General features: G+C 49.8%; 1 protein-coding gene across 1 annotated transcript in view; it reads right to left on the bottom strand.

Annotated features, from left to right (window-relative positions):
• ntan1 (N-terminal asparagine amidase) overlaps positions 1-25,043 on the bottom strand; it is a 29,923-nt gene extending 4,880 nt beyond the window's left edge. Inside the window, exons 1-5 of the mRNA XM_059979366.1 lie at positions 24,896-25,043; positions 21,869-21,971; positions 20,768-20,833; positions 18,659-18,767; positions 10,625-10,698 (exon numbers count right to left, since the gene is read on the bottom strand). Of these exons, the coding sequence (XP_059835349.1) occupies positions 10,625-10,698; positions 18,659-18,767; positions 20,768-20,833; positions 21,869-21,971; positions 24,896-24,976 (433 nt within the window). The 5' untranslated portion in view covers positions 24,977-25,043. The remainder of the gene's footprint in view (positions 1-10,624; positions 10,699-18,658; positions 18,768-20,767; positions 20,834-21,868; positions 21,972-24,895) is intronic.
• Positions 25,044-25,254: the final 211 nt, after the last annotated feature.

The following is a 25,254-nucleotide window of genomic DNA, read 5'->3' as shown; positions in this document are numbered from 1 at the left end:
AATGCAGTAGAACAGAGTGATCTAGGAATACTGGTGCATAGTTCCCTGAAGATGCAATCTCATGTGGATAGGGTGGTAAAGAAAGCTTTTGGTATGCTGGCCTTTATAAATCAGAGCATTGAGTATAGGAGTGGGGATGTAATGTTAAAATTGTACAAGGCATTGGTAAGGCCGAATTTGGAGTATTGTGTACAGTTCTGGTCACTGAATTACAGGAAAGATGTCAACAAAATAGAGACAGTACAGAGAAGATTTACTAGAACGTTACCTGGGTTTCAGCACCCAAGTTACAGGGAAAGGTTGAACAAGTTAGGTCTTTATTCTTTGGAGCGTAGAAGGTTGAGGGGGGACTTGATAGAGGTATTTAAAATAATGAGGGGGATAGATCGAGTTGACATGGATAGGCCTTTTCCATTGACAGTAAGGGAGATTCAAACAAGAAGACATGAGTTGAGAGTTAGGGGGCAAAAGTTTAAGGGTAACACGAAGGGGAATTTCTTTACTCAGAGAGTGGTAGCTGTATGGAATGAGCTTCCAGTAGAAGTGGTAGAGGCAGGTTCAGTATTGTCATTTAAAGTAAAATTGGATAGGGATATGGACAGGAAAGGAATGGAGGGTTATGGGCTGAGTCCGGGCCAGTGGGACTAGGTGAGAGTAAGCATCGGCATGGACTAGAAGGGCCGAGATGGCCTGTTTCCATGCTGTAATTGTTATATGGTTATATTTACAACTGGACTACATTCTTTTCCAATGAGCATCAAATTTCTTCTTATTTATGTACCAGTTACTTCCATTTGCTCCATTAATTCCCACCTTCTCTCATTCAATCACTCTATAACCATCACAAAGGCATGCCATTTCTGCTTTCTTGTCCCTGTTCACTGGCAGCTCCCCTCAATGCAATATTTCTCACATGATAAAATACCATACACAAAGACTTTACCCAAATCATGATCATCTCATTAGTTACAAGCAATTCCCTAAGCTGCTACTTGAATTCAGATAATACCTGTCTTAGAAGAACCCTGCCTGATTCAAGTCATGCAGTCAAAGAGAACTACAGCACAAAACAGGCCCTTCAGCCCATCTAGTCCATTCCAAACTATTATTCTGCCTAGTCCCATTGACCTGCATCCAGACCATAGCCCTCCAAACCCTTCCACATCCATATACTTAACCCAAACTTAAAATGTTGAAATCAAACCCACATCCACCACTGCCACTGGCAGCTCACTCCACACTCTCACCACCGTGAGTGCAGAAGTCCCCCTCATGTTTCACCTTAACCCATGATCTATAGTTCTCAACTAACCTCAGTGGGGGGGGGGGGGGGAAGAACCTGCATGCATTTATACCAACTACACCCCTGATTTTTTGTATACCTCTATCAAATCTCCCCTCATTATTTTCTGGCAAAGTCCTAACCCTATAACTCAGGTATTCAAGACCTGGCAACATCCTTGTAAATTTTCTCAGCACTTCCAATCTTACTGACATTTTCCCTATAGGTAAGTGACAAGAACTGCACATAATACTCCAAATTAGGCCTCATCAACATCTTATACAACTTCAACATAACATCCCAACTCCTGTACTCAATACTTTGATTTATGAAGGCAGATATGCCAAAAAGCTCTCCTTACGACTCTGTCCACCTGTTAAGTACATCAAGTTGACTTGGGGGTTTTCTGCAATGTCTCTAGAGGTATTGCTATCAGCTATCCTGTAAAGCTTTGCTTTATATATTTCTCTATCTCTCAGATGTCAATTGCAGTGATTATAAAAGTCAGCTCCTTTATATGCATGCACATTTTTAACTTCAAATTCCTGTTGGCACCATTCCATAATGATTTTAACCATTTCTGTGACATCCAGGTTTGCATCTCTACAGTTTACCAAACAGTCTATAAATTCTACAATGTCACAGGATGTTTCTATAAGAACATCCTCGTCTGTTTTCCTCTTCCTCCCCTCACAGAACGATATTGGCACAACTCTCAGGCATCGGTAACCGAATCAAAGTGCTTCTCAATTCCTTTCTGGTCACCATAGGTAGGATTAAATTAATTTGCACATCTTCAATGGTATACAAGCCAAATACAAAGCCACAGAAGGAGATATTAATGAGCTTCCTGATGAGAAAGAAACCACCATTAACCAGGTTATCCATTGTTTTCTTGTGTTGCTAAAACTTCCAAAAGCTCAAATGGTAATACCCCAAAGAATATTGATGCAGATACAACTTCTGAATCAATATTAGTGGAAAGCCCATCCCAAGTTTCTTAAACCAGAAAGCAATCTTCACTCATATAGCAAGGTACAAATTAACTAACTCCCTCTACTTAGTCAAGGACAGACACCAGAAATTGAATAGATAAAACATACTGCTTTTATGTAAACTACAGAATCAATTCAAGTTAAAGTTTAACCCAGAATGGGAGATAGGACAACTTGTTTATTGTAATAAGGAACAATAAGTGGTAGAAAACTGGTTTATGCAAATGTACTTTCAAGCCATTTATTGTCATGAGATATTTTTGAACCACAAAATAAACATCATAGCATATTAAATATGAGTAGGCAAAGTAGAAGAGGAAAATAAAGGAGTTGTTAAGGAGAGCCAGAAGAAAATGTGGCCAAAGAAAGAGTTCAGAAAGACAAAAAGTGATTAATGTGGGCAATGAGAGATTTATACATTTGCCAGATTCACCTTTTAATTCTAATTCATATTCCACAACTAATTTCCCACCCTCAGTAAACTCATTTATTAAAAACACTACTGCATGTATCTGAACTTCCCATTAAGACATCAATGTTTATTGATCTTCATTGGCCCAAATCCTCAATTTCAAAGATCTCATCACTGATTTGAAACTCCTCCATCACCTTGCAGCAAGAGCACCCTGTGCCCTCCAATCGGTAATGAGTCTGACCCTGCCGGTCAGTGGTGTGTGAGAACGAGTCCGACCCTGGATGAACGAGTCCAACCCTGCCGGTCAGTGGTGTGTGAGAGTGAGTCCGACCCTGCCGGTCAGTGGTGTGTGAGAACGAGTCCGACCCTGCCGGCCAGCGGTGTGTGAGAGTGAGTCCGACCCTGCCGGTCAGTGGTGTGTGTGAGTGAGTCCGACCCTGCCGGTCAGTGGTGTGTGAGAGTGAGTCCGACCCTGCCGGCCAGTGGTGTGTGAGAACGAGTCCGACCCTGCTGGTCAGTGGTGTGTGAGTGAGTCCGACCCTGCCGGTCAGTGGTGTGTGTGAGTGAGTCCGACCCTGCCGGTCAGTGGTGTGTGAGAGTGAGTCCGACCCTGGATGAATGAGTCCGACCCTGCCGGTCAGTGGTGTGTGTGAGTGAGTCCGACCCTGCCGGTCAGTGCTGTGTGTGAGTGAGTCCGACCCTGGATGAACGAGTCCGACCCTGCCGGTCAGTGGTGTGTGAGAGTGAGTCCGACCCTGGATGAATGAGTCCGACCCTGCCGGTCAGTGGTGTGTGTGAGTGAGTCCGACCCTGCCGGTCAGTGCTGTGTGTGAGTGAGTCCGACCCTGGATGAACGAGTCCGACCCTGCCGGTCAGTGGTGTGTGTGAGTGAGTCCGACCCTGTATGAACGAGTCCGACACTGTCGGTCAGTGGTGTGTGTGAGTGAGTCCGACCCTGCCGGTCAGTGGTGTGTGTGAGTGAGTCCGACCCTGGATGAACGAGTCCGACCCTGCCGGTCAGTGGTGTGTGAGTGAGTCCGACCCTGCCGGTCAGTGGTGTGTGAGTGAGTCCGACCCTGCCGGTCAGTGCTGTGTGTGAGTGAGTCCGACCCTGGATGAACGAGTCCGACCCTGCCGGTCAGTGGTGTGTGTGAGTGAGTCCGACCCTGGATGAACGAGTCCGACCCTGCCGGTCAGTGGTGTGTGAGTGAGTCCGACCCTGCCGGTCAGTGGTGTGTGAGAACGAGTCCGACCCTGCCGGTCAGTGGTGTGTGAGAGTGAGTCCGACCCTGCCGGTCAGTGGTGTGTGAGAGCGAGTCCGACCCTGCCGGTCAGTGGTGTGTGTGAGTGAGTCCGACCCTGTATGAACGAGTCCGACCCTGCCAGTCAGTGGTGTGTGTGAGTGAGTCCGACCCTGCCGGTCAGTGGTGTGTGTGAGTGAGTCCGACCCTGCCGGCCAGTGGTGTGTGTGAGTGAGTCCGACCCTGCCGGTCAGTGGTGTGTGTGAGTGAGTCCGACCCTGCCGGTCAGTGGTGTGTGAGAACGAGTCCGACCCTGGATGAACGAGTCCGACCCTGCCGGTCAGTGGTGTGTGAGTGTCCGACCCTGCCGGTCAGTGGTGTGTGTGAGTGAGTCCGACCCTGCCGGCCAGTGGTGTGTGTGAGTGAGTCCGACCCTGGATGAACGAGTCCGACCCTGCCGGTCAGTGGTGTGTGAGTGAGTCCGACCCTGCCAGTCAGTGGTGTGTGTGAGTGAGTCCGACCCTGCCGGCCAGTGGTGTGTGTGAGTGAGTCCGACCCTGTATGAACGAGTCCGACCCTGCCGGTCAGTGGTGTGTGTGAGTGAGTCCGACCCTGGATGAACGAGTCCGACCCTGCCGGTCAGTGGTGTGTGTGAGTGAGTCCGACCCTGGATGAACGAGTCCGACCCTGCCGGTCAGTGGTGTGTGTGAGTGAGTCCGACCCTGCCGGCCAGTGGTGTGTGTGAGTGAGTCCGACCCTGCCGGCCAGTGGTGTGTGAGAGTGAGTCCGACCCTGCCAGTCAGTGGTGTGTGAGAGTGAGTCCGACCCTGCCGGCCAGTGGTGTGTGAGAATGAGTCCGACCCTGCCGGCCAGTGGTGTGTGTGAGTGAGTCCGACCCTGCCGGTCAGTGGTGTGTGTGAGTGAGTCCGACCCTGCCGGCCAGTGGTGTGTGAGAGTGAGTCCGACCCTGCCGGCCAGTGGTGTGTGAGAGTGAGTCCGACCCTGCCGGCCAGTGGTGTGTGAGAGTGAGTCCGACCCTGCCGGCCAGTGGTGTGTGTGAGTGAGTCCGACCCTGTATGAACGAGTCCGACCCTGCCGATCAGTGGTGTGTGAGAGTGAGTCTGACCCTGGATGAACGAGTCCGACCCTGCCGGTCAGTGGTGTGTGTGAGTGAGTCCGACCCTGCCGGCCAGTGGTGTGTGAGAGTGAGTCCGACCCTGACGGTCAGTGGTGTGTGTGAGTGAGTCCGACCCTGCCGGTCAGTGGTGTGTGTGAGTGAGTCCGACCCTGCCGGCCAGTGGTGTGTGAGAGTGAGTCCGACCCTGCCGGCCAGTGGTGTGTGAGAGTGAGTCCGACCCTGGATGAACGAGTCCGACCCTGCCGGTCAGTGGTGTGTGTGAGAACGAGTCCGACCCTGCTGGTCAGTGGTGTGTGTGAGTGAGTCCGACCCTGCCGGTCAGTGGTGTGTGAGAGTGAGTCCGACCCTGGATGAATGAGTCCGACCCTGCCAGTCAGTGGTGTGTGTGAGTGAGTCCGACCCTGCCGGTCAGTGCTGTGTGTGAGTGAGTACGACCCTGGATGAACGAGTCCGACCCTGCCGATCAGTGGTGTGTGTGAGTGAGTCCGACCCTGCCGGTCAGTGGTGTGTGTGAGTGAGTCGGACCCTGCCGGTCAGTGGTGTGTGTGAGTGAGTCCGACCCTGGATGAACGAGTCCGACCCTGCCGGTCAGTGGTGTGTGTGAGTGAGTCCGACCCTGGATGAACGAGTCCGACCCTGCCGGTCAGTGGTGTGTGAGTGAGTCCGACCCTGCTGGTCAGTGGTGTGTGTGAGTGAGTCCGACCCTGCCAGTCAGTGGTGTGTGTGAGTGAGTCCGACCCTGTATGAACGAGTCGGACCCTGCCGGTCAGTGGTGTGTGTGAGTGAGTCCGACCCTGTATGAACGAGTCCGACCCTGCCGGTCAGTGGTGTGTGTGAGTGAGTCCGACCCTGTATGAACGAGTCCGACCCTGCCGGTCAGAGGTGTGTGTGAGTGAGTCCGACCCTGTATGAACGAGTCCGACCCTGCCAGTCAGTGGTGTGTGTGAGTGAGTCCGACCCTGCCGGTCAGTGGTGTGTGTGAGTGAGTCCGACCCTGCCAGTCAGTGGTGTGTGTGAGTGAGTCCGACCCTGGATGAACGAGTCCGACCCTGTCGGTCAGTGGTGTGTGAGTGAGTCCGACCCTGCCGGTCAGTGGTGTGCGTGAGTGAGTCCGACCCTGGATGAACGAGTCCGACCCTGCCGGTCAGTGGTGTGTGTGAGTGAGTCCGACCCGGCCGGTCAGTGGTGTGTGAGAGTGAGTCCGACCCTGTATGAACGAGTCTGACCCTGCCGGTCAGTGGTGTGTGTGAGTGAGTCCGACCCTGCCGGCCAGTGGTGTGTGTGAGTGAGTCCGACCCTGCCGGCCAGTGGTGTGTGTGAGTGAGTCCGACCCTGCCAGTCAGTGGTGTGTGAGAACGAGTCCGACCCTGGATGAACGAGTCCGACCCTGCCGGTCAGTGGTGTGTGAGTGTCCGACCCTCCCAGTCAGTGGTGTGTGTGAGTGAGTCCGACCCTGCCGGTCAGTGGTGTGTGTGAGTGAGTCCGACCCTGCCGGTCAGTGGTGTGTGTGAGTGAGTCCGACCCTGCCAGTCAGTGGTGTGTGTGAGTGAGTCCGACCCTGGATGAACGAGTCCGACCCTGTCGGTCAGTGGTGTGTGAGTGAGTCCGACCCTGCCGGTCAGTGGTGTGTGTGAGTGAGTCCGACCCTGGATGAACGAGTCCGACCCTGCCGGTCAGTGGTGTGTGTGAGTGAGTCCGACCCTGCCGGTCAGTGGTGTGTGAGAGTGAGTCCGACCCTGCCGGCCAGTGGTGTGTGAGAGTGAGTCCGACCCTGCCGGTCAGTGGTGTGTGTGAGTGAGTCCGACCCTGCCGGTCAGTGGTGTGTGTGAGTGAGTCCGACCCTGCCGGCCAGTGGTGTGTGAGAGTGAGTCCGACCCTGCCGGCCAGTGGTGTGTGAGAGTGAGTCCGACCCTGGATGAACGAGTCCGACCCTGCCGGTCAGTGGTGTGTGTGAGAACGAGTCCGACCCTGCTGGTCAGTGGTGTGTGTGAGTGAGTCCGACCCTGCCGGTCAGTGGTGTGTGAGAGTGAGTCCGACCCTGGATGAATGAGTCCGACCCTGCCAGTCAGTGGTGTGTGTGAGTGAGTCCGACCCTGCCGGTCAGTGGTGTGTGTGAGTGAGTCCGACCCTGCCGGCCAGTGGTGTGTGAGAGTGAGTCCGACCCTGCCGGCCAGTGGTGTGTGAGAGTGAGTCCGACCCTGGATGAACGAGTCCGACCCTGCCGGTCAGTGGTGTGTGTGAGAACGAGTCCGACCCTGCTGGTCAGTGGTGTGTGTGAGTGAGTCCGACCCTGCCGGTCAGTGGTGTGTGAGAGTGAGTCCGACCCTGGATGAATGAGTCCGACCCTGCCAGTCAGTGGTGTGTGTGAGTGAGTCCGACCCTGCCGGTCAGTGCTGTGTGTGAGTGAGTACGACCCTGGATGAACGAGTCCGACCCTGCCGATCAGTGGTGTGTGTGAGTGAGTCCGACCCTGCCGGTCAGTGGTGTGTGTGAGTGAGTCGGACCCTGCCGGTCAGTGGTGTGTGTGAGTGAGTCCGACCCTGGATGAACGAGTCCGACCCTGCCGGTCAGTGGTGTGTGTGAGTGAGTCCGACCCTGGATGAACGAGTCCGACCCTGCCGGTCAGTGGTGTGTGAGTGAGTCCGACCCTGCTGGTCAGTGGTGTGTGTGAGTGAGTCCGACCCTGCCAGTCAGTGGTGTGTGTGAGTGAGTCCGACCCTGTATGAACGAGTCGGACCCTGCCGGTCAGTGGTGTGTGTGAGTGAGTCCGACCCTGTATGAACGAGTCCGACCCTGCCGGTCAGTGGTGTGTGTGAGTGAGTCCGACCCTGTATGAACGAGTCCGACCCTGCCGGTCAGAGGTGTGTGTGAGTGAGTCCGACCCTGTATGAACGAGTCCGACCCTGCCGGTCAGTGGTGTGTGTGAGTGAGTCCGACCCTGCCGGTCAGTGGTGTGTGTGAGTGAGTCCGACCCTGCCAGTCAGTGGTGTGTGTGAGTGAGTCCGACCCTGGATGAACGAGTCCGACCCTGTCGGTCAGTGGTGTGTGAGTGAGTCCGACCCTGCCGGTCAGTGGTGTGCGTGAGTGAGTCCGACCCTGGATGAACGAGTCCGACCCTGCCGGTCAGTGGTGTGTGTGAGTGAGTCCGACCCGGCCGGTCAGTGGTGTGTGAGAGTGAGTCCGACCCTGCCAGTCAGTGGTGTGTGTGAGTGAGTCCGACCCTGTATGAACGAGTCTGACCCTGCCGGTCAGTGGTGTGTGTGAGTGAGTCCGACCCTGCCGGCCAGTGGTGTGTGTGAGTGAGTCCGACCCTGCCGGCCAGTGGTGTGTGTGAGTGAGTCCGACCCTGCCAGTCAGTGGTGTGTGAGAACGAGTCCGACCCTGGATGAACGAGTCCGACCCTGCAGGTCAGTGGTGTGTGAGAACGAGTCCGACCCTGGATGAACGAGTCCGACCCTGCCGGTCAGTGGTGTGTGAGTGTCCGACCCTCCCAGTCAGTGGTGTGTGTGAGTGAGTCCGACCCTGCCGGTCAGTGGTGTGTGTGAGTGAGTCCGACCCTGCCGGTCAGTGGTGTGTGTGAGTGAGTCCGACCCTGCCGGTCAGTGGTGTGTGTGAGTGAGTCCGACCCTGCCAGTCAGTGGTGTGTGTGAGTGAGTCCGACCCTGGATGAACGAGTCCGACCCTGTCGGTCAGTGGTGTGTGAGTGAGTCCGACCCTGCCGGTCAGTGGTGTGTGTGAGTGAGTCCGACCCTGGATGAACGAGTCCGACCCTGCCGGTCAGTGGTGTGTGTGAGTGAGTCCGACCCTGCCGGTCAGTGGTGTGTGAGAGTGAGTCCGACCCTGCCAGTCAGTGGTGTGTGTGAGTGAGTCCGACCCTGTATGAACGAGTCCGACCCTGCCGATCAGTGGTGTGTGTGAGTGAGTCCGACCCTGCCGGCCAGTGGTGTGTGTGAGTGAGTCCGACCCTGCCGGCCAGTGGTGTGTGAGAACGAGTCCGACCCTGGATGAACGAGTCCGACCCTGCCGGTCAGTGGTGTGTGAGAACGAGTCCGACCCTGGATGAACGAGTCCGACCCTGCCGGTCAGTGGTGTGTGAGTGTCCGACCCTCCCAGTCAGTGGTGTGTGTGAGTGAGTCCGACCCTGCCGGTCAGTGGTGTGTGTGAGTGAGTCCGACCCTGCCGGTCAGTGGTGTGTGAGAGTGAGTCCGACCCTGGATGAACGAGTCCGACCCTGCCGGTCAGTGGTGTGTGTGAGTGAGTCCGACCCTGCCGGTCAGTGGTGTGTATGAACGAGTCCGACCCTGCCGGTCAGTGGTGTGTGAGAGTGAGTCCGACCCTGGATGAACGAGTCCGACCCTGCCGGTCAGTGGTGTGTGTGAGTGAGTCCAACCCTGGATGAACGAGTCCGACCCTGCCGGTCAGTGGTGTGTGTGAGTGAGTCCGACCCTGCCGGTCAGTGGTGTGTGAGAGTGAATCCGACCCTGCCGGTCAGTGGTGTGTGTGAGTGAATCCGACCCTGCCGGTCAGTGGTGTGTATGCTCCCTACACTGGGATTCTAGCAAATCTTCTGAATCAAGTAAAATAAAGATGATACATCCACCAACTCCAAAAGTACAAATCCTGATCACCCCTTGAAAACATCGGGTCTCGCACTGTTCTTCATTTGAATTTAACAATTAGCTGCATCTTGTCCTCAAGGGAAACAAGAAAGCTCAATCAGCTGACTCATTGAAAGTAGACACAGTGAACAAAATAACACGAGTTTGTTATATAACAACTTGTACTGGTATAACACCTTTAACAAAGGAAAGATCATACAACAAAATCTACATTCAAGAGTAAATTCAAAGCTGCTTTTGAATGCAAAAAGCTTGATCAAGAAAGTATTTACAGAAGCTGCTCCAGGAACGGAGAATTCCAGAAGTTTGAGGTCAGTCAGAAGACACAGCAACAAACTGAACGAGGAAACTGGGACTGTATAAGAGACTAGAACTGGAGGAACGCAGCTCAAAGATTACGAAATGGAGAGAATTTAAAAACCACTCGCATTACACACACCCCTCCTGGGAAATTTACTTCCTTAGTAATGGTGGTCCATTTGAAACAAAGATAACATAAATATAGTTGAGGAACTCATAAATGAGTTGAGGAAAAACTTCTTCTCCCAGAGAGTTGTGGAGGTGTGGAATGCACTGCCTCGGAAGACGGTGGAGGCCAATTCTCTGGATGCTTTCAAGAAGGAGCTGGATAGATATCTGATGGATAGGGGAATGAAGGGATATGGGGACAAGGCAGGGACTGGGTATTGATAGTGAATGATCAGCCATGATCTCAGAATGGCGGTGCAGACTCGAGGGGCCGAATGGTCTACTTCTGCACCTATTGTCTACAAGACCAAAGACAAAAGATACTAAACTATCAGCAATTTTAAAACAATAGTTTTAATCACGTATTGGTTGCCCTTTCTCATTTTCCGCCACAGATGTTCTAGCATTGCACATATGTGCATTTGAAACTAAAATGCCAGTAGTAAACTAACAGATTAAAACGTACCAAGCAGTTCTAGGGTGAGCTTCTGAGATAGGAACCCTTCATCCATGAAACCTCCGACAAGGTGAACTTCATATCTTAAAAACATAAAATTACACCAATTCAATGAGAACTTTTAGAAGGAAATACTTAACTAATTTAGATTTTAGTGGATTAATGGAAGCTTTACAGTACCCCCCCCCCCCCAATCATACCAGTTCCTACACAAAAGCACAAGAGAAGAGGAAACTGGGAAGTGTGCATCTCAGGATAGACATTTGGGATATTGGCCAGTCCTGGTGACGTCTGGCCTTTAACTGGGAGACCCCCCCAAAAAAAAATCCATCCTCCTACCCCGCTTGCAATCCCCTCAACAGCAATCTAAGACTTGGCAAACTCTGATAATCTAAATAAAAAAAAACAGAAAATGCTCAGCTGGCCAGGGTGCATCCATGAAGAAATGTTTAATGTTTCAAGTTAAAAGAACATCATCGGAGCTGTGAAAAGTTAGAAAAGAAAACAAATCACAGAAAACATACAGGGAGACCAAAAGAGAAGTTTTGTTGATTTAGATCAAAAGGAGACTGATTAACTTTGAAATTATCAAAGGAAGGGGGAAAATGTAACGCTGGAAGTGTAAAACAAGATTATACATTGAGAAAAAGATTGGGAGAAACAGTGAATGAGTGGCTGAAGGATTAGTGAAGGACAGAGGCTTTAGATTTCTGCATCAATAAGACTGTGTGTGGAAGGTTGGACTTGTGTAAACTGAATAAATTGCACCAGAGCTGTGGGAAGGTTTGCTCACGTGATTGGGAAAGGCTTAAACCAATTAGACAAAGGAATGGAGCACAGACTACAGAACAAGGTGTGATGCAATGAAATGTCAAAAGACAACCAAGTCAATCATTAGGTGGAACAAACAGGAGTGGAATAAGCTAAATGGGAGAAATGCAAGACTAGATTACATTTGTTTTAATAAAAGCTCTGGCTATTAAGGCAGATGAATGCAAGAGTTTTGATCAACTCACAGGAATACATTGCTGTCAAGCCAGTAATTCAGCATTCCAGCATTCCAGGGTATAGAATTTTCACAAGTGACAATGGGGTGTGTAAAAGAGGACGTGGCATTGCTGTATGATCAAGTTCCAAGGGAGGATGTCTTAGAAGACTCTTCAAATGAAGCCAAGTGGGTGGAACAGGAATCTGAAGGAGGCAATCATTTTGCTGGGGCTACACTATGGGCCTCCTAACAGTCAGCAGGAGACAGGAGCACATGTAAATAATTCAGGGATACGAAAATATTGTGGCGGCTCATTTCCTAGCGTATGCGAACCGACTCACAATTAGATAGCCTACGGGGGTTTGCGAGCACAGAGCTTTGGAGCCTCTTCGCCATGGGGGGCCGGTTGACAGAGGCTTAAAAGTGAGGCTGAAGTTTTCGAATAAAGTTTTTCCTTCGACTGCAGTTACCGACTCCGTGTCGTAATTTTAGCGCTGTTTGTAGCACACCGCTACAATTGGTGACCCCGACGGTCCAAACGATTTTTGGACCAGAAATGACCGACGCCGCCTCTGTTCATGCGGTTTCGTTGACACTGCCGGGTTTCTGGACACAGCGCCCGGACCTATGGTTCCAGCAAGCCGAAGCCCAATTCCACGTTCGCCGGATCACCTCAGAAGACACCCGCTACTACTACGTGGTGGGCTCCCTCGACCAGGACACAGCTGCCCAGGTCGCGGAGTTCGTACAGTCGCCCCCGGCAGACGGCAAGTACACGGAATTCAAAGCCCTGCTCCTCAGGACTTTCGGACTCTCACGGCGCGAGCGGGCTGCCCGTTTACTGCACCTGGATGGCTTGGGCGACAGACCTCCATCGGCTTTAATGAATGAGATGTTGTCTCTGGCCGAGGGACACACAGGCCTCATGTTTGAGCAGGCATTCCTGGAGCAGCTGCCCGAGGACATACGCCTGCTGCTGTCCGACGCGGATTTCAGTGACCCCCGGAAGGTGGCAGCCCGGGCGGACTTGCTGTGGAACGCCAAAAAGGTGAGCGGGGCGTCCATCGCACAGATCACCCAGCCACGCTCCCGGCAGCAAACCAGTCCAGGCCCGGCCGCAGAGCCCACTAACCCCCGGCCCAATGACCACTGGTGCTTCTACCACCAGCGGTGGGGCGCAGAAGCCCGCCGTTGCCGCCCGCCCTGCAAGTTCCCGGGAAACGCCAGGGCCAGCCGCCGCTGATGGCTACGGCGGCTGGCCATCGGGATAGCCTCCTGTATGTGTGGGATAGCAGGTCGGGACGCCGCTTTTTGGTCGATACTGGGGCTGAGGTCAGCGTTTTACCTCCGACAAGTTACGACACTCGCAGCAGGGCACCGGGTCCCCCCCTGAGGGCCGTGAATGGCAGCACAGTAAGGACCTATGGCACCCGTCAGGTGCAGCTACAGTTCGGCCCCAGCCAGTTCACGTGGGACTTCACACTGGCCGCCGTAGCCCAACCGCTTCTGGGTGCGGATTTTTTGCGAGCTCACAGCCTGCTGGTTGACCTGCCCAGGAAGAGACTGGTACACGCCGAGACCTTTCAGACGTTCTCCCTGGGCGCGGCCCAGTTGCCAGCCCCTCACCTCGGCTCCATCACGCTGTCCGACAACGACTTCACCAGGGTCCTGGCGGAGTTCCCATCGGTTCTGGCACCGCAGTTCACAGCAGCCATGCCCAGGCACGGCGTACAGCACCACATCCCGACACAGGGACCACCCCTCCATGCCCGTGCTCGGCGGCTTCCCCCGGACAAGCTCCGACTGGCGAAGGAGGAGTTCCAGAGAATGGAGGAATTGGGGATCATCCGGCGGTCCGACAGCCCCTGGGCTTCCCCCCTGCACATGGTGCCCAAAGCGACGGGGGGCTGGAGACCGTGCGGCGACTACCGCAGGCTGAACGAGGCTACCACACCGGACCGCTACCCTGTGCCGCACATTCAGGACTTTGCGGCAAACCTGCACGGCGCCCGGATCTTCTCCAAGGTCGACCTTGTCCGAGGGTACCATCAAATCCCGATGCATCCTGACGACGTCCCCAAGACGGCTCTCATCACCCCGTTTGGCCTCTTCGAGTTCCTCCGCATGCCGTTCGGCCTGAAGAATGCCGCACAGACGTTCCAGCGGTTAATGGACGCGGTGGGACGGGACCTGGACTTCGCGTTCATCTATTTGGATGACATCCTCATAGCCAGCGGCAGTCGTCAGGAGCATCTGTCCCACCTCCGTCAACTCTGCGCCCGACTGAGTGAGTACGGTCTTACAATCAACCCTGCCAAATGCCAGTTCGGACTTGATACCATTGACTTCCTGGGCCACAGGATTACTAAAGACGGGGCAACCCCTCTGCCCGCTAAGGTAGATGCGGTCCGCCACTTCCCCCGACCCACCACGGTCAAAGGCCTTCAGGAATTCGTAGGTATGGTCAATTTCTACCGCCGCTTCCTCCCTTCAGCTGCCCGGATCATGCGCCCCCTGTTCGCCCTGATGTCGGGTCCGAGCAAGGACATTACCTGGGACGAGGAGTCCGCCGCCGCTTTCGTTCGAACGAAGGAAGCTTTGGCTGACGCCGCAATGCTAGTACATCCCAGAATGGACACCCCTACCGCCCTCACAGTGGACGCATCAAACACGGCAGTCGGTGGGGTGCTGGAGCAGCTCATCGCAGGTCGCTGGCAACCCCTGGCGTTTTTCAGCAGACACCTGCGGCCACCCGAGCTCAAGTACAGTGCTTTTGACCGGGAACTGTTGGCGCTCTACCTGGCAATCCGGCATTTCAGGTACTTCCTAGAAGGTCGGCCCTTCACCGCGTTCACGGACCACAAACCGCTTACCTTTGCGTTTACGAAAGCATCCGACCCCTGGTCATCCCGCCAGCAACGCCACCTGTCCTACATCTCTGAATACACAACGGATGTCCGGCACGTCTCGGGTAAGGACAATGTCGTGGCGGATGCGCTCTCTCGCCCTACCGTTCATGCCCTTTCCCAAGGGGTAGACTTTGAGGCACTGGCAGAGGCACAGCAGGTAGATGAGGAGATTCCGAGTTACAGGACTGCAGTCTCTGGTTTGCAGCTCCAGGACCTCCCCGTGGGCCCAGGTGAGAGGACCCTACTCTGTGACGTCGCCACCAACCAGCCCCGTCCGGTCGTCCCCGCAGCCTGGCGGCGACGTGTTTTCGACTCCATTCATAACTTGGCGCATCCCTCCATCCGGACAACTGTCCGGATGGTTTCCAGCAGGTTCGTTTGGCACGGACTCCGCAAACAGGTCAGTGAATGGGCCAGGACGTGCATGCACTGCCAGACGGCCAAGGTTCAGCGGCACACCAAAGCCCCACCGCAGCAGTTCCATCCCGCCCACCGGCGTTTCGACCACATTCATGTGGATATCGTGGGCCCCCTGCCGGTGTCGCGCGGAGCGCGTTACCTCCTGACTATCGTGGACCGGTTCACAAGATGGCCAGAGGCGGTCCCGCTCACCGACACCACCTCCGAATCTTGCGCCCGAGCCCTGATCGCCACCTGGATATCCCGCTTTGGTGTACCAGCCCACATTACCTCCGACAGAGGCGCCCAGTTCACCTCCAGCCTGTGGTCAGCTATGGCCAGCCTTTTGGGGACTCAGCTGCACCACACCACTGCCTACCACCCACAGTCGAACGGGCTAGTGGAGCGTTTCCACCGTCACCTGAAGTCGGCCCTCATGGCCCGCCTGCGAGGAGCCAACTGGGCGGACGAGCTTCCCTGGGTCCTTCTCGGCATCCGCACAGCGCCCAAGGACGACCTGCACGCCTCGTCGGCCGAGTTGGTATACGGCGCGCCCCTGGCCGTCCCCGGGGAGTTCCTACCAGCCCCGAGGGGGCAAGAGGAAGAACCCGCTGCAGTCCTGGGCAGACTTCGCGAGAAGCTCGGTAACCTGGCCCCCATACCCACTTCACAGCATGGGCGGCACCCGACCTGCGTACCCAAAGACCTACGGAACTGTAAGTTTGTGTTTGTACGAAGGGGCGGGCATCGGCCACCGCTGCAGCGGCCATACGAGGGGCCGTTTACGGTGCTCCGGAACAACGGGTCCACGTTCGTGCTGGACGTTGGGGGGAAGGAGGAGGTTTTCACGGTGGACCGCCTCAAGCCGGCCCATGTGGACCTGGCGCAACCGGCCGAGTTTCCGGCGCCTCGGCGCAGAGGCCGACCTCCCAAGCAGGTTCTGGCCCAGGCTGTGGACATTGGGGGGTGTATCGCCGGTTCTGGGGGGGGGTTATGTGGCGGCTCATTTCCTAGCGTATGCGAACCGACTCACAATTAGATAGCCTACGGGGGTTTGCGAGCACAGAGCTTTGGAGCCTCTTCGCCATGGGGGGCCGGTTGACAGAGGCTTAAAAGTGAGGCTGAAGTTTTCGAATAAAGTTTTTCCTTCGACTGCAGTTACCGACTCCGTGTCGTAATTTTAGCGCTGTTTGTAGCACACCGCTACAATATTATATTTAAGTAGATGATTGCAGCTTCCCAAATATCAACTAAAACTGCAATGTGCAGTCTTGGGGGCTGGGTTGTGATATTTTTGAAATACATCCAGCAGCTTTTTTTTTAGCCAATCCAACCAGAGAAAGTACAGTACCAGACACAATTTTTGGAAATGCAGCTGAGTGAGTGGGGAGCATTTCAGACACAGTGATTACAACTCTGCAAGTTTCAGGGTTGTTATGGAAAAGGGGCAAGAATGGTCCAGGAATTAAGGTCATGGATTGGGGAGTGACAGGAGGGCGGGGTATGGAGCCACCTTCAATATCATAAGACAGGACCTGGCAAAAGTGCAGGGATCACTAGGAACACACACAAAATGCTGGTGGAACGCAGCAAGTCAGGCAGCATCTATAGGAAGAAGTACAGTTGACGTTTCAGGCCGAGACCCTTTGTCAGGACTAACTGAAAGATAGTAAGAGATTTGAAAGTGGGAGGGGAAGGGGGAGATCCGAAATGATAGAAGACAGGAGGGGGAAGGATGAAGCCAAGAGCTGGAAAGGTGATTGGCGAAAGGGATACAGAGCTGGAGAAGGGAGATGATCATGGGACTGGAGGCCGAGGGAGAAAGAAAGGGAGTGGAGCACCAGAGGGAGATGGAGAGCAGGCAAAGAGTGATTGTGAGATGGGCAGAGAGAGGAAAAAAAGAGAAAAGGGGGATAATAAATAAATAAGGGATGGGGTAAGAAGGGGAGGAGCTACACCTGCCCTTATACTTCCTCCCTCACCACCATTCAGGGCCCCAAACAGTCCTTCCAGGTGAGGCGACACTTCACCTGTAAGTCGGCTGGAGTGGTATACTGTGTCCGGTGCTCCTGGTGTGGCCTCTTATATATTGGTGAGACCCGACGCAGACTGGGAGACCATTTCGCTGAACACCTACGCTCGGTCCGCCAGAAAAAGCAGGATCTCCCAGTGGCCACACATTTTAATTCCACGTCCCATTCCCATTCTGATATGTCTATCCATGGCCTCCTCTATTGTCAAAATGAATCCAAACTCAGGTTGGAGGAACAACACCCTATATACCGGCTGGGTAGCCTCCAACCTGATGGCATGAACATTGACTTCTCTAACTTCCGTTAATGCCCCTCCTCCCCTTCTTAACCCATCCCTGACATTTTTAGTTGTTTGCCTGTTCTCCATCTCCCTCTGGTGCTTCCCCCCTCCCCCTTTCTTTCTCCCGAAGCCTCCCGTCCCATGATCCTTTCCCTTCTCCAGCTCTGTATCACTTTCGGCAATCACCCTTCCAGCTCTTAGCTTCATCCCACCCCCTCCGGTCTACCCCTATCATTTCACATTTCCCCCTCCTCCCTCTACTTTCAAATCTCTTACTATCTTTCCTTTCGGTTAGTCCTGACGAAGGGTCTCGGCCCGAAACTTCAACAGCGCTTCTCCCTATAGATGCTGCCTGGCCTGCTGTGTTCCACCAGCATTTTGTGTGAGTTGTTGTTTGAATTTCCAGCATCTGCAGATTTCCTCGTGTTTGCCCGGATTTTACAGCTAGCACTGTTAACGGCTATGCCAACATGCCACACCGTGCAAAAGCAGTCTGACAAATGTTTGCATTTTAGTACCAAATTAATGCTAAATTTGCAAAGACAAGTTTAAACAAAACAATAAAGCATAAAGCAAGGATAAAAATCTTTAAAATCTTTGACTCTTTAATATCAAAAGGTAGAAATCTTGCTGCTCAGTCTAGCTCCTGAAAATCCTTCAGACCTTTTAAATCACACCATATTCCCTGACTAAACTCTAAAGAGGAAAAAAGGAAACTGGGAAATATATCAGAATAAGAGATAATTACAGAAACATAAATACATGTACAAAACATTTGGATATCTGCCAGTCCTGGCGATGAACGACCACCGTCTTTAACTGAGGGTGTTGCAAGCATTCCTACACCTTCCCTTGTCAAAATGTACTGAAACCTCTCCAGAACAGTTCAAAAGAAAAATAATGCAAGTGGTGAAAAACTGAATTAATTATAATTAAATCTGAATTGTCGCCAGCAATTGATGTTTTGGGCCAGCACTTTTCATCAGTAGTGGAAAGGTATACTCAGCAGGCCAGGAGCTGCTATAACAACACAGATTTAACCTTCAGGCCAAATTGCAACATTCCCATTTTTAAACATGACTATTCACTCCTGCTCCAAAACCATATGGTGTGAGCAGATAGATCAAGAATTGAATATTATGAAAACCCATCTGGAGCCAACCACATTTATGCTATATGGACACCTTTTCTCCCCCCAAGCCTACATGTCACGCCCATTGCTGTGGAAATGTCATTGACCCGGAATTATTTCTCTCCCAGTGGATGCCATCTACTCTGCTGAACGACTCCAGCACTTGGTTTTTATTTCATATTTTCAGCATCTGAAGGTTTTGTTTTTTGCTCTTCAATTACAATTACTTACAGTTTTGAGATCCTGTAGATATGAATATAAAATTTGCCACTATTTTCAGTTTTCATGTACTGAGACCATACCTCCCATGACTGAATCCATCTGACAAGGACTTGACAGCATTTAGCATTTTGGACACACACACGGCTGTATCCATTCCATCACAGTGTCCCAAAGCCGTTGCTCCACACCCTAAAAAAAAAACAAGAACATTACAAGTAAGAAATAGACCAGATAACTCGTCAACCTTAACACACCAATCACCCTCAGCTTCCCATTAATCCAAAACCCTAACCATCCCAGTCTCAAAGACATCCCATGATTCAGCCTCCACAACCCACAGCAATAGAAAACTCCATAAATTACCCATGAATAATTAAATTCCTCTTCATGTGTCCAATGGGTCCACCTCCTATTCAGAAAGAACAGCTCCTCAAGAGAGGAAACATTCTCCCAGCATCCATCCCATTAAACCTCAAAATACAAAGTTTCCCTAAGATCACCTCTCTTTCTTCCTAAACTCCAGTGAGCATAGGCTTAACCTCCCCAAGTTTTCCTTCATAAAATGATCACATCACCCATGAAGCAACTTAATTAACCTTCTCCAAAACACTCCTATTAATAATGCTTTCTTAAATAGAACTTAAAATGTACACAGCACTCTATGGTCTTACCAGTAACCCTACAGAGCTGTAGCAAAATTTTGTCGTCATCTTCCACCCTCCTCACAATAAAGGCTAAATTCCCACTTGTCTTCCTAATTACATATTGTACCCACATCTAATTTTCCATTCCTCTCCATTTAAACAACGTTCTTCCTTCCTACGAAAGTAGATAACCTCAAATCTCTACCCACAGTACTTCATCTGCCAAGTCTCTGTACACGCTCTTAACTTAACCCTTTGCAGACTTAATTTCTTTTGTTTTGAGGAATAAACGGGATCAAGGGATGAGGGGAGGCAGCTGGAAAAGGGTACCAATTTGGCAAAATGGTTTATTATTGTCACATGCTCCAATATGTATTGGGGGTATGGTATTGATGTGGATAGAGAATTGGTTGGCAGACAGGATCCAAAGAGTGGGAATAAACGGGACCTTTTCAGGGTTCTGAGTTGGATGATCACCCACGATCATACTGAATGGTGGTGCAGGCTCGAATGGCCTACTCCTGCACCTATTTTCTATGTTTCTATGTGGTGAAAGACATTGTTTTTGCACTCCTTTCATACAGATGATGTCATTAAAACAGTGCACAGAGGTAGTACATGGAAAATGCAGATGACTTACAGTTACAGAGAAAGTACAGGTAGACAATAGGGTGCAAATCCATAACGAAGTAGGTAGTGATGCCAAGAGTCCATGGATGAATCCAAGATCATATTGAATAGTGGTGTAGAGTAAGTTTCTCTGCCTCTTTGAAATGTGTCGCATTGTGAGCAAACATGGCTACAACACACAATCCCTGTGCTACCCCACCAAGTTATACATTGCCAATATGGAAAGAACTCATTTATCCCAACTAGTTTTCCCTCAACAGTCAACACTTTAATTCATGATAATTACCTAGGACATCACAAATCTACCACAAACATGTTCATATCAGAAAAAGGATCCAGTGCTTTGAATAAACTCTTCTCAGGCTTCCAGCAGGGTACAGGTATTGATTGTAACCAAGGTCTCGATAACAAATTCTGCGACCTTCATCAGGGATTCTGCCTGGGCATGTCCAGTCCACCAGTATTCATATCCCCATAGACTGTCCCTCCAGATTGGATGAGGACTACCCAATCAGATTTCTGCTCTCCCACATTGTTTACAATCGAATTCCAGTTCTTACTTACAGCAAGACCTTCGCCCTTATTAAAATTCTTTTCCTCTAGTTTTATTTCAATGGCTTCCTTTACCAGGCAGTCCCAAAAACCACTGGTGCAGATTAGTATTTTTGAGCCACTCAAGTCAATTCTATGGCAGTTGCAGTGTTCAGTGACCATCGATTCAGACCACGACCGTAAAACACACAAGCAGAATTAGGCCATTTAGCCCACTGAGCCTGCTCCGCCATTCCATCAGGGCTGATCCCAGACCCCACTCAACCCCATACACTGCCCTCTTGATCTCTCCAGGTAACCCAAACAGGTACAATGCTGTATGTTCATAGGCCATTTAAACTCCTGTACAACATCCCTCGTTACCTGTGTGCCGCAGAGCCACCATATGGCAAGTAGTTGAATCTTCTGTTCCAAGTATAGATACAGAGCCTGTGGTGAAAGTATCAGAATCAGGTTTAGTATCACTGGCATATGTCATGAAATTTGTTGTTTGTTGGCAGCAGTACATAATAATAGAATTATAAATTACAACATGGCAAAACCTTTGCTTCATACTAGAAAATATAAATACGTTTAAGCAGCTCTTAACTGGCCCTCCTAAGCAGCTGAGATTTTCTATTTTTTTCTTAAACATTTTGGGACAGTAGGTTAGAACTTAGCTTTTATACACAACAGAACAAAAATCTCCACTACCTGAAGTCCATTGTTCCTCACCTGGCATTTAGGTCACAATGCTACATTAAAATGATGCACTCAGACGGCAGAGCAACACAGTTACATAACGTTAAAAATTCTAATGTTTAAAATAAAAAAGCATGCACGAATGGGAAGTCATTAAGAAGAAAATTTAGCAGCCCTGGAACAGTAATGAATTTCCAGGTCTTAAATTTCATTTTGAGGAGTGGAAGATGTTCATTTGCGTATACGATTCACGTCAGAAAGCCACTGTACACCAGAACCAAACTGTACTGAATAGGGACAAGAGGAAAGAAGTTCCAAGATGTTTGGAGATCAGTCTCTGCTGCAAAGACTTGGGCCATAGAGTAGCAACACACACACACGTCACTATATCACCAGTGTGAAGGTCTGTCGGACAATTCTGAAGTTGTGGACCATATGAAACTAGGATTGTTCTTTACTCTTCAAACAAAAATTACAAATCTTTCCCCGACAGAACCTTGCTTCTGGAATTTTGTATTGCGAAGTGAACCGAAAAGGAGAGCAAGAGTGAATTAACATAGCGATGAATATGACTATTATCCAAAGTAACTGCATACCAAATTTAAAGAGCAATTGTTCTGAGATAGCATTTCTTAGCTAGTACGGAGACATATGCTTGGGATGGTAAAAATAACTTAAAATTAATTAGATCTGATTCTTAAAGTAATTCTCATCAATAAGAGAATATGGATGGTCAAGCAGATCCCTGTAACCATCTTTAGAAAGTGAAATGTTGACGTTTACCATCCTGAGGAGTTGTTGCTGCAAATTCCCTTTGCTGAATATATAGAAGACCTTTAGAGTCCACCTTGACAGCTGGTTTTGATTTCAACGTTTCTGCACTTTCCTACATAAAATAAAAGCATCAGATTTTGTTGAAACATAAATTTCCCTTAAGCTGAAAAAAATAACTGCACTTCTTGTCAAGATGCCCATTTCTTTATAAATTACAACAACTCTTACTTTAATTCCAATACTGTGGAAACTGCAGGTTCCACCACAATTGGTTAGACTATCTGAGCTATTGCTGTTGTTAGGGTCTCTGGTTTCCATCTCAGGTTTTCCGGGGTCTCAGATCTACCTCTCAACCAGTCCTAAACCCCAAACTCTACAGTAGACTCCACAAACTGAACAATTACACCCTTGCTTGGAGTAATGAACAGTTGTGCACCGAGAGATAAGTAATGAAATTAAAACTCAGAAGTTACTAAGGTAACACACGCCAAAGCTATGATGCAATGGCAAGATTTAAATGTTCTAAAATAAGTCATAAAATGTAATTCAACCTGATACCTACCCTCCACCCCCTCCAGCAAGCAGAGCGAGTTTTTTTTAAATACATTATTATAATTCAGTAAATACTTAATTATATAGTAAATTCAAATACTGAATTATTATAATTCAGTATTTTCCTGCAATATTGCTGGTCTAGTTTGTAAGTCAGCATCAACTTTATAAAATCCACTCCACAGTTAGGACAGGAAAGCCCTTAATGGCCAGATTATAGGTTAGTTCCAAGGTATGAATGTCCTTTTCCAATCAGCAATGAAATATTTCGCAAACCTATTGATCCACTTTCTTTAATAATGAGTTAACCAAATTAATACCAGAAAAGTTGATAAATACAACACCTTGAGATAATAAGATTTTAAAGTCTGTTAGCATTTAGGTTGCTGTTAACACAGAGCAGAGTTTATTCAAAATCATGCTTGTTCGGAGAGGAGCTCATACCGAGGATGCATGCTATGTTTGGTAATCACGACTGAACCCCTTACTCCTGATATCAGAAATCTGCCACAATGGAAATTCCATATGTAATTATCCTACTAGATATCAAAGTTCAAAGTAAAGATAATAACAAAGTGTGTATATATCACAATATACACCAAGATTTAGAAGAAATGCAGTAAAATCAATGAAAAACTACACACAAAGACTGACAATGTGCAAAAGACAATCTGTGCAAATATAAAAATAATAATAATAATATAAATAAATAACACCAAGAACAAAAAGTTGTAGAGCCCTTGAAAGTGAGTCCAGAGGTTGTGGGTTTAGTTCAGATTTAAGGTGAGTGATCCATGCTGGTTTAAAAATAACTGTTTCTGAACCTACAAGTAAGTAGTGGATATGGCCCAGTCCACCACAGGTAAAGCCCTCCCCTCCACTGAGTACATCTACAGAAAGCGTTGTCGCAGGAAAGTAGCATTTGTCATCAGAGACCCCCACTACCCAATCATGCTGCTGCCATCAGGGAAGTGGCACAGGAGCCTCAGGACTCACACCACCAGGTTCACAAACACTTTCTTCTCTTTTGCATTTGCAGAGTTTGCCGTCTCTTGCACACTGGTTGAACACCCAAGTTGGTGCAATCTTTCAATTATTCAATTATGTTTATTATTCTATAATGGATTTACTGATTATGCCCAAAAGAAAATGAATCTTTGATCATAAATTTACTGTGAACTTTGAACCCGAGGATCCTGTACCTCCTTCCGAATGGCAGCAGGAAGAATGGTAGCTTTACTGGGTTGTTTCCATATCAGGCCACGATGTAACCAGTCAGAATAGTGTCCCTCGATAAAAGTTGTCACAGTTTTAGACAACTTGGAATTAACACACTAAGTTCAACGAGTGATTGCCCGGACCTCTGAGATTCAATGCCCGTCCTGTTCCAAGTTGCTGATGGTTATCAAAACTGCAAGTGCCAAGAAAGGAATGGTCAGCATTTTCAATCTTGCTTCCAGTCTCGTGCTGCCCACTGAAATAGTCACATGTTTAAGATAACTGAAAATATTACAAAAACAGTAAAATGTTTGTTAATAGTAAACACTTAGAATTACGGACCATTTAGAAAAAACCTTCCCAGCACTGTTAGAATCAGCAATTTCCGAATTCTGATTTATGAAACAGACTATATCACAGCCAAGTACAATAAAACCCAATGACATCCAAAAAGGTAATACATACCTTTCTTGTTCTTCCTTTCCCTTCATCCAAGGTCCAAAAAACCCATTCAGTGTGAAGCAAAGAGCTGATATCGTACATCACCACTGGGTCAGCAAGAATGTCCTCAAACTTCTGGTAACTACCTCTCAACTACTCTAGTCCCACCAGCTTTGGTCTTCTACTCTTTTCCAATTAACCTTTGAACAAGCTCAAAAATCTACATCTTCTGAATCACCATCAGATATCCACATCAAATTGAACAATTTCAGATACCCAGCCATTCCAGTCTTGTACCTCCCACACTCAGAACTCACATTCTCCTACCCCCAATTCCCCCTTTCTTTCTTGGTATTTCAGGTCATAATATCCCTGTAAATTATCCATACTGTAAAGAAAGAACAAGTAACAGGGGAAATAAGTGAGGAATGGGAGTAATGGAGTTGCCGCCAGTCCGCATAAACTCATTGAGCCAAAGCTCCTTCTTCTAATGCCACAAGAAAATAGGGCAATATTATGTGGATATCTAACACAAGGCATCCCAAAGCACCCCGGAAATAAACTAACCAAGAAAAGTGTTTCCTTTCGAAACGGGTAAATTAGCAGGTTTGTACACAAACAAGCTGACAAAAATAAATAACAGGATGTTTCATTTTGTGAGGCTGAAGGTGGTTAAACGTTGCCATTAAACAGCAAGAACACAGCGAGTGCATTCGCCCAAGCCACCGAGAGCTTCTCCCTTCAGTTGCCGGCTCTCTCGCTGAGCTGAACGGGCAGGTAAGTGAGCGGCAGGGCACGGCACCTAGACGGAAAGCACTCGCTCACCTTTAACTTGGAATAACATTCAATGAACTCCCAAGTGGACGAAGGTAAGCTTATGGGTTGGTCGTTAAAAAGAAGCGGCATCTTGCAGTCCTGTTCCTCACTGCCCCCAGTCAGCAACGTCGCTCCAGCTGCGGGGCTTTATGGGAGTTGTAGGCGCCTCCCCTCTCGGAACGTATAACGGGGCAGGGCACAAATGCTAAATTCCACAAATGCACGGCAGCCCCCCAGCCCTCCCTACCGTTCGTGTGCTGCAGTGCTCGTTCAGAAGTTCTTCAGTTTCACAGCTAAATTTCCTCCCGTGGAAATATACCGATTCCTCCATTACTCAAGGGATGACTAAAGTGCTTTTTGACAAGATT

This window comes from Hypanus sabinus, chromosome 9, assembly GCF_030144855.1.
Source record: "Hypanus sabinus isolate sHypSab1 chromosome 9, sHypSab1.hap1, whole genome shotgun sequence".
NCBI lineage: Eukaryota > Metazoa > Chordata > Chondrichthyes > Myliobatiformes > Dasyatidae > Hypanus > Hypanus sabinus.
This window is presented reverse-complemented; position numbering and strand designations above follow the sequence as displayed.